The sequence below is a fragment of the Vanacampus margaritifer genome, chromosome 20 (genome assembly GCF_051991255.1).
Source record: "Vanacampus margaritifer isolate UIUO_Vmar chromosome 20, RoL_Vmar_1.0, whole genome shotgun sequence".
NCBI classification, from domain to species: Eukaryota; Metazoa; Chordata; class Actinopteri; order Syngnathiformes; family Syngnathidae; genus Vanacampus; species Vanacampus margaritifer.
Window position 1 is genome coordinate 5,025,770 of NC_135451.1, and position 10,166 is coordinate 5,035,935.

Genomic DNA, 10,166 nt, shown 5'->3' on the forward strand with positions numbered 1-10,166 from the left:
TCATTTTAATGAGGCTGAATTTATTCTTATTTCTCTATAGTGCGTCCCAACATTCATTAAAAAAAGAAAAAGAAAAGCAAATGTATTTCTATAGGTGCAATAAATGACATGAAATGAGGCTTTCCATAGAGCTTTAGACAAAGAACATGGCCCTTTTAGGACAATTTTGTAATCAGCACAACAAGAACAAGAACTTCTCTCCACAAACTTTTTAGTAAATTGTTAGATTGCGCCTGTCCTTTCCTCACAATGCCTCCGATTCTCAGCAGGTCATGCGTGCCACTCCGAACTCCAGACTCACGACAGCCGGCTCCTCTTTGTCCACATCGTTATTGTACGTCCCTTCCAGCTCGCCGTAGCTCTGCTTGCGGCTCTCGGAGCCGCTGCTGCCCTCTACTGTCCGCTCGGTGTCCGCGCTCTCGGTGGCCTCCTCGCCGACCTCCTCGTGCTCGTCTTCCTCCTGCTGCCGACGGGCCTCCTTGTGATTGACAGGCGCCCCCAAGATGAGTGAGTCGGGGCGTGGAGGGAGGGGCTTGTCAAGTGAGCGATGATCCCTGGTGGGAGGGGCCGCGGGGAGGTTGGTGGTCACGACTGGCGTTACACCAAGCTGCTGAAGCCTCTACAAGACAGTGGGGAAGGAATTACTAATATGGAACCCCCACTGTTCCAAAAAAGGTACAGTTTTGAGTTTTTTTAGAAAGATATGCTTCAAAAGACAAACTTTCAATGGTAACATAATTTAGACATAATTCCAGCAGTTATTATAATGCAAAAAAGGTGACAGTATCTATATGCAAACACATTTTCACTGCATATGAGTAATTAACTCTTGATACCATAAGAACTTTTCATACATAAAATTTCCCAACAGATAATAATAATAAAAAATAAAAAAATGTCCCAATGTAGTATTTTAAAAATTGCATGAAATTGATGGCACTCATTTCTAGTTCCTGATCGTAAAATGGCAGTGTCCGAAACAAGTACCGAAAAAAAAAAAAAATTTAAAGGCAGGAAAAAAAACATTCCAAAAGTAACCATAAAATGCCCCAAAACAAAAGAATAAATCCTGAAGATTACCATAAAATGTCCCCAAAATTACCAAAATGTCAAAAAATTTACAGCAAAAAATGGCCAAAAATGTCAACAACAAAAAAAAAGGAAGAAGAGAGGCAGAAAATAACCATAAGTCAATTAAATTGCCAAAAACATCAGACATTTGACAGAAAGGCAGAAAAGTCTCAAATGTATGAAAAACGAAGTCTGAAAAATTACAACAACAAAAATCCCAAAAAACAGAAGGAGTTAAGGTAGAAGAAAATGAATGTAAACGTATTGATGCTGCTCGCTTATTTTTGTGTTGTGGTGAAGCTCTAATTAGCTCTTGGGCCCTCACACTGTTTTCTTCATCACAATCTTCAAATGTTTTGCTGCTCCAGACATGTTTTCTATTATGTATTTGGCTTTAAATGGCTCTTTGGACAGTAAAGGTCGCTGACCCCTGGTATAGAGCAACAAGAGCTACACTACTGTACAAGGATGGGTGAGTACCGATACGAGGATACCCGGCCTTATTTCAAGGTATCAGTACTCGCGAAGGCAGCTGATACTAGCATCGGCCACCCTCTTGTGGCTGTTTTACGATGAGGAACTAGAAATTAGAAGAATTTAAAATTGCCATTAGTTTCATGTAACTTTAAGGAAAAATGCTATGTTGGTTATAATAAAGTTTTTCTCTTTAAAATTATCTGTCTTTTTTCATGTATCAAAAGTACCTGGTAGCGGTATTGATGATTACTTACTTATATACTTATCAGTCTGAAAAAAAGTGGTATTGAACATCCCAACTACTGTATAAGGGACAAAAGTCATTTCTTGTTTTGAGTTAAGTTTGGTGTTGTAGCTGCAGTCGTCTTCATTCAAGCAGTATTAGTGTGTGTGTCCACTTACACACTCCAGTGCTTGGAGCTTGCTCTCTGCCTTGCGACTGTTCTCCCTCCCAGTGAGAATGGTCTTCAGGATGGACTGCCGCGGGTGCATGGAGCGATCAAACTGGTGGTACATGTTTCTCCAAAACCTTGCACGCACAGACACATGAACATTAGACTGCTGGTCGCGTGGCAGAGAAAAGTGCACAAATGGTGGCACAAACTTGAAATGGTAGGGCAAAGTGGAGGGCTCCAGCACAGGGCACGTTTCGGCAAATGCGGGGCTGTAGAATGGATTCAAGTAGTTCTGTTTTTCGCTCATTAGATACGCCCATAATGAATGAGTGCGCTCTCTCAGGCTGGAACATAAAAGCACAAGTCAAGAGAGTCACACAAGTTCTCACCGTTTCTATTGCACCACACAAAAGGACTCATCAATGCACTTTTCAAGAAGAATATTTACACTAACATGAAACATTTCATGTTAGGAGGCCTTTGTAATGGTCGGAGGTGGTGCTTCATTTACATTCTGTGCACTAATATATGTCATGAAGGACAAATTCTAAGCGCTTTGGTTCTGCATTGTAGACTCACTGCAGCTCTTCTCTCTGCCTCTGGTTGTTGCCGAGGAAGTTTCCGTACTGACACGAGTGGACATGCTCGTGGATCTGCAGCAGGAACCACTCACTGAATTCAAATGCCTGGAGAAAAAAAACAAAAACGTTTGCAAGTAAGATTTTGATAGAATGCCTTGCAGACAGATTACATACATACAAGACACACACCTGAGGGAACTGCTCAGATAGCTGCCAGACACACTCTAGGAACTGAGTGAAGATCGGAGACACTTCCTTTGGGTCTCCATCCAATTGGTCACACCTAGGAGTTACAGTTTACATTACATAATTGTCAGAATGCTGTTCAATTTTACTATTATTTTTCAAAAAGTAAGTAATTTCAATTTTAGTTGAATTGTCACTTCAAAGTAAACATTGCCTGTATAGTTGATAAACATTTGATAATGCAGATAGGTTGAACAACACACATTCTATTTACATTATTCCTATAGGTCAGGAGTCGGCATCTTGTACTGTCAAAAGAGCCATTTTAGTTCAAATAAATAACAAAAAATCTGTCTGGAGCCACAAAATATTTGAATATTGTGATGAATTAAAGTGTGTGTTTGTGTTAATCTAATATACTGAGGGCCCAAGAGCTAAACTATAACAGAAAAATATGCAGCACCCAATACTTTGAGATTCATTTTCTTCTACCTTTCGTCTTCCGTTTTTGGATTTTATTTATTTTTTGTTATTTTTCATAAATTTTTTGAATATTTTACAGACAGGAACAGGGATTCCTTCTTGTTTTTGATTTTTAGTAATTTTTGAACGTTTTCTTTTCTGCCTTTTTTAAAATCTATTTTCGGACATTTTTAACAATTTTGTGTACGTAGTACGGTAATTTTCAGGATTTTTGTTTTGTTTTGGGCATTTTATAGTTACTTTTTCAATGTTTTCTTTCCTGTCTTTTCTATAAGTTTGGACACACTTTCTTATTGAATGCATGTACTTTATTCTCATGACTGGTTACTTTGGAGATTCTCACTGAGGGCATCAAAACAATGTGTGAACTTGATGTCGAGTTATGTATTTAACCAAAAAAAAAGGTGAAATAACTGAAAACATGTTTTATATTATAGATTCTTCAAAATAGCTCAACAGGGAGCAACTGCCTTTGCAAGCCACAGGTTGCAAATCCCTGCTATAATGTATTTCAATTATGTATGTAGAAATGAGTCAATAATAAAATTTGTTGCGCAATACTTACCTATCTGCAAATTTGTGGCCAAACGAGATCCAGTCTTTCTCTATCAGCACCTAAATGACAAAATTACCAAACAAGTTGTGAAAGAGGTAAGCATCAAATAAGAATCTAAAAAGTATGTGAGTGGTACCATGAAACCCTTGATGGTGCGATAGTAGGGGTCCATGAGCAGAGCCCCCAGGGAGCAGACTTGTGCTGTTCGGTCCCACCCATCGGAACAATGAACCAACACGCTGGCTCCTTCCCGTGTCACCGCCTGGCGTTTGGATGACACAATAATGAAAAAAGGTGAGTTAGCTTCCTTTTTTTTTTTCTTTTTTTTTTTAGCAATATGTTTTATACACAGAACAGTGACTTAAATATTAGGTAAGTGTGTAAAATATAGTAGCTGAATAGCTATTTTGGGAGTCATTTGTGTTTGTGTGATCCCCTACTTTGTCATACATACTAATGCGAACCTCCACTATTCGCAGGGGATATGGAACTAACCCTGCCGCAAATGGAAAAAAATCTGCAAGTGTGACTACCACCTAAAAAGGTTTAATTGCTTATAACCACAAGATGGCTACAAAGTATTTTTTAATTAGAAATGAAGCTCCTCCCCTCACGTCAACCTAGTTTCTTTGCAACTAGATGGTGCCAAAGTCCATACTTTTATATTAGACATGGCATTGGCCTGAGCACAAAAATAATTAATATTTGTGTTTGTCAGCAAATAACAGAGGATGGGTCACCGCCCCCAAAAAATCAGCGGTTAGGCAAATGCCAAAATGCCATTATATCAAGAAGAACAATTTTTCAGATAAAAATGGGAAATAAATTACACATAATTGCCATGAAATTAAAAAAAAAGATGTACAATGTGCAAATAACACTGAAAAACAATATTTTTTTCCCCATAAAATAAAGATGAATTCAATAAACAAATTCGACTAATTGCAATATGCTAATTTGGCCTTTATAGGATCTTTGGGAAACAGACAACTGGGATCCATGAACTGCGTTGTGCTGCAAGAAATTTGATACTAATGTAATTGTAGTTCTATTTCTACAGCCTAAATCAGTGGCCTAATTTACTGTCTCACATTTTCATTTAAAAATATGACTTATTGTAACTCACAAAAATACACTTTAGCTTTGACCTTTACCTTAGCCAGGAAGATTGCTGCATCCACAACAGCCTTGATATGCCTCAACCAGCCGCAGCTTTCCAGTCCTACCAGGTAGTCACTCATGGAGAGGGACCGAGCTCCAATCACTAGAAGACCACAAAAAAATCTGAGGGCTAAAATGAATGTTTGCTGAAAAACAAATTGACTTTGTTAAAAGCAGTGGTGTTGGACCTTCCAGCAGCTTTTGTAGGCTGGTCCTCATCACGTGAATGTTCTCGATGCCCACAAACTGGAAGCGAATGTTGGAGTAGTTGTCCTCGTTCTCGTAGCCTTTGCCCGCTGCTCGGTTGGCCAGCGCGTTCAGCTGCAAGATGGACAGTGGTGAGATGAGGAAGCGGCAGTTTACGTGGGGCATATTATGGAAATTTTACATGTTTTTACAACCAAGAAAATCTAAAAATGTGTCTGGAATTCTGGCATTCTGAATTTTGTCCCACTCTGGCACAATAGTACTTGAAGTAAAAATATGTGGCGACGTGTCTGCATGCATGAGAATACCACATCCAAGTTTTGCCAATTTGCATCATTGTAACCAAAGTCTCATTTTACATTAAATAATCATTTTTGAAATGCAATGTATGGTCTTACTTTTGGCCTCGTGTCCATGACGTAAACAAATCGGCTGTTGTGGTTGGCCTTGCTGATGGCCTGCAGCATGCTCTCATCTTCTAAACAGCGTGCACTGAAGCCAGAGAGAGGCTGGCTGCACCGGCACACTGCCGCCTGTCGTGATGGACACACAACAATAACATTCATCAGAACATCAACAATAGTTGATTTAAAAAAAAAATTGAACCATAGAATGAGGTATGTAATCTACAGCAACAAAGGCTTTGGCTGATCAATGCAATCTAACCACTTTAATTAATTAGATATCCATAAAATAGACAAATTAAGATTGCCAAAATTAAATTAACAAAAATAGCATGAAGCTCAAGGAATGGTGGTGAATGACATACCTTCTTCTCTTGGTAGAAGTAAGTTAGCACTGGAAAGCGTCCTTTGCTCCTGAACTTAGAACTGCCCACAATAATGGGTTTACTGGCCGTGATAGGGACGTACAGGTCACGTGGATATGTCTCACAAATCTGACAACAAAGGCATCCAAACATACTTAGATTATACATGCTTTTATATGTACAATAAAGATGCTGATGAAAATTTTCTGTTGATAAAACAAAGGACCTAACCATTAGGGACCCTTTGAAAGTATTGAACAGAAAATGCTTCTATTTAGGGTCACTGATGAAGCTTTATCGCCCCCTGTTGGACCAAATGAATAACACCCAGAATGGTATGTTCCCTGGCATTCAATATTTTTCCCAATCAAATAAAAAGTACTTCAGATATATTATCCATTACAGAAGAGTTTGGCCCAGTGTGATTGTGCACATCATGGACCTTGTAGTCTCTGTTGACGTTGGTGAGTTGCCATTGGTCGCAGGGAACACCCATCCTCTCAAACTCTGCCCCCAGGTCAATGAGCTGCCACCCTTCTTCACGCTGCTGGTCATTCTGTTTGGGATTGTAGGAGAACGCGTAGAGCTCCTCGTACGACTCTGCACACAAGGAAGGAAATTGTCAACACCTACAGTATATAAAAGCAAATGTGTTAAGCACATTTTTAAATGTAGGAATGACAATAAAGGCAATACGTTAAAAAATACTCAATATTTACATTATTTTTAGTACGTCAACTAAATATGACAAGTTCACTTTTTTAATATCAACATATCAACAATTCTAATTTGACTGAATATTATACATAGTGGAACAATGAAGTGTATGAAAGAACAAAATATGACAAAAGTGTATAAATGTAAAGAATCCATTCCATACATAAGAGTCTGTATAGATGTGCGTGGCTAAGTGAAGGTGGAGCAAATAGCTCGGCCACAGACGGTGCAACCTACCAGGCCGCAGAAGGCGCAAAAGCGAGCTGTACACATCATGACAGTCACGTTCTCGCTGCACCACAAAGTGAACCACTCTGAAGTTACGACACTGAATGACCAGTGGACAGCCCGAGGTGGTGAGCGAGAGCTTCTCCACGGATGCGATGTGGTGGTGTAAAATCTGCAAAGAAGAGTGGAGGTTGATAAACTGGCTCCTTCTGAACTAAAATGTCAATTAATTGTCCAGTCCTACACTCTAAAAAGAGAATTGTTGAACCAACTTAAGTCTAAATAGAGAATTGTTGACCGACTTAATTGAATTGCTTAACAGGATTTAATTAATAATCCAATTTAATATAATAAGTTTAAAGTTTAATTATGAGCTCATTAAATTTAACCACTTGAGTTCATTATTTAAACTTAATATATTTATTTTGGATTAATTTATTTCAATCGTGTTACCACTTGAAGCAGATAATTAAGTTGGTTAACAATTCTCTTTTTAGACATAAGCTGGTTCAACAATTCTCTTTTTAGAGTGTATTTAGTTTACTTTTTACAAATCTAAAAATCTGTCATTTTCACATAACAGTAGTGAATGCTATAGCCTAAAACATGCTATTTCGTAGATTTTTTTGGGTACAATTTATAACTATTTTGTTCTGCCACCTGTTTTTTTTTGGTTGTAATTCTACTGTTGACCACTAAATGATGGCACACTACTGTAAATTTGACGAAAGACTAAAAAAAGTGAAATACTTAAGATCACCCTAATTTTTGCTAATGATTATTATTAGATGCCATCCTCTTTGATGTTAAGTTATGGCTGTAGATTAATTTCATATTGAACATCTTTGGGCATGCCTATTGATGTATAAAGTTATAAATTATTATTTATAACTTAAGTTTGTTAGTTTAGAAAAAAAAAATTGCACTGCTTGTACCATACTTTTGTGTTATCCATTGCTCTTGCTCACTCTCATTATATTATGGTATATGTGCTTAAGTGTGTTTGTATTATTTTGAAAGTATGTTTAAAGATTTTAAGATTAAGTGCTATAAAAAAAAATTCTAGGTTGTATTTATTTAGAATATTTCTATATCACGGATTACACTTATTGTGGGATGGTCTGGAATGTAACAAAAATTGACAATTCAGCTGCATTGGAAGTCCAAAACACTGGGATCTACTTACCCAAACCTCTTGTCCGGCAGGCGTTGAGTTGTTGGAGCTGCTCTCCACAAAGATGAGGTGCGTTGCTGTGAGGTACAGTGTGCCGCTGGTGGATTTGTTGCTGAAGCGATCCAACAGGCGCACCTGCTCCACCTGCAAACACATTTGGGGTTGGTGTCATGCTGTGAGGATTTTTGCTGACACCTTGAAGAGAAACCCTTTTAAGTGTGTTATTGTGCAGCATGATGCCAGCTGGAGCGCCATTTAATCCGGACCACCTGGTGCTCACCATCCGCTACCACAACTGAATCCAGCCTCAGGGTACACAATACAGCGTTTCCATTCTATTCATTCAGCGGAGGCGCACCGCCGCTCCTTCGGACAGCAACAAAAAACAAAAAAAAACACACACACACACAAAAACTACGCCAAATGGCATTCAGACCTCTTTCAAATGTATTTTGGGTAAACGTGCAAAAAACAGTTAATTGTTGTTTTGCTGCAAACAATATGAAAAGTGACAATTTCACACAATGCTAAACAATTCTTGCCAGAATGTCACCATTCATGTAGGAGTAAGTTAAATATTCACCCATGTCACGTCCTTTTTTTAAAGACAGGGAAACAGCTGTGGTTCCCTAGCTCGATGATTGTAAACACGTTTTACATGCATATGTCCAGAAATTGACCTTTGAATTCCTCGCAAGCTGCGAAAAGCTTCTTGTTCTTTTGTCTGCTATCACTGCATACTGTCAAAATTGATGATTTATCATTGTAGCAATTCTTAGTGACTCAGACATTCTTCCTCTGTTTCCTTTTTCCTTTACTTGTCTCAACAGTGATGAGAGCAGCTATGCTCAATACAGGAAGTCAGTTGCTGAGCATGTAAATTTGGGGAGGAAATAGTGTCAATTATTTTCTTTAAAAACAATTGTGCTAAATGTTTTTCTGAAGCATGTGACGTGTTTTTAGTATGCTGGAACATGGGCAGTAATAAAGTTGATTATTACAAAAGAATAATTTTATCTAGCAGCACATCTTTTGCAATCACGTAGGTGACTTAAAACCATGAACAGCGCCATTTGATGGTCTCACTCTCTTCCCAATCTGGAGCATTCAATCTGATCTTCTTTAAGTGATTTAGCCTGAGGTGGCTGACTGACAATCCAATTTTGTGCCGGTGCTTTTTTTGTTTGTTTGTTTATCTCTAAATGCAACAGGCATAGCTACAAATTTACAATGAGGTCTTTAATAAAACACATAAACATTAATTTATAAGGGATGCAGGAACTTGGTCTCTGCAGTCCTCGCCTTCGTATGCGACTCTTGATTCAATTTGTATTGACAGTTTCGTTAAATTGATCAATACAGGGTGTGTCAGCTGAAAGAGCAAATTAAGTGGTGCAAGGTGAAACAAAACAGCTCAGATGCATGTCACGTCTAAAACGAGCCACCTTGCGGCACCTGCATGGATGCACTTATATTAATGCCATATCACACGCATTGCGAGAGCATTATATGCAATTAAAACAACAAATCGTGTTTTTAGAGATCACCCCATATGAGGCCGAGCGTCCCGTCCACTGCAATATGCTAGAAAATGTTAGCTACCTTCGGGGTTCGGATATGCTCCATGTCTCCGGGTCGTAACAGCTGCCAGTGACTTCAGAGCTCAAGCAACACCGTCCACATATAACTTTATCATTGATAAAATCGCATTAAAAATGTGTTACACAAACAGGTCGTATGATGTCGAGTGCATTCCGTGTGTTTATTGTCAATTACTTCACTCCTGCATCCGCGTAAAGCGCTCTATAATCACGCCTATGCCGAGGATGCGTGACTTTTCAAAAGAAGAGCTCCGGTGGAACTGTATACCGAAGTTAAAACCAAATAAACCACCATATCTAATGAATTATAATAGTTTAATATATATATATATATATATATATATATATATATATATATATATATATATATATATATATATATTTATTTATTTATTTATATATTTATATATATATATATATATATATATATATATATATATATATATATATATATATATATATATATGCTATTGGAAATGAAATCTGAGTGTGATATGACCAGATTTTTGTTGCCACATGTTTACTTACACTTTATTTCGAAATGTAATTATTATTCTTGT

General features: G+C 37.9%; 1 protein-coding gene across 1 annotated transcript; it reads right to left on the minus strand.

Annotated features, from left to right (window-relative positions):
* On the minus strand, nucleotides 1-9,827 carry mtmr6 (myotubularin related protein 6). The gene is made up of 15 exons (XM_077554971.1): nucleotides 9,608-9,827; nucleotides 8,018-8,149; nucleotides 6,841-7,003; nucleotides 6,329-6,486; nucleotides 5,887-6,015; nucleotides 5,516-5,650; nucleotides 5,099-5,231; nucleotides 4,904-5,013; nucleotides 3,886-4,011; nucleotides 3,759-3,808; nucleotides 2,714-2,807; nucleotides 2,523-2,629; nucleotides 2,153-2,287; nucleotides 1,951-2,077; nucleotides 1-619 (listed from the first exon to the last, which is right to left on the minus strand). Exons 1-15 carry the CDS (start codon nucleotides 9,629-9,631, stop codon nucleotides 263-265), a joined length of 1,980 nt encoding a protein of 659 aa, XP_077411097.1. The 5' UTR covers nucleotides 9,632-9,827; the 3' UTR covers nucleotides 1-262.
* Between the last annotated feature and the right edge of the window lie 339 nt (nucleotides 9,828-10,166).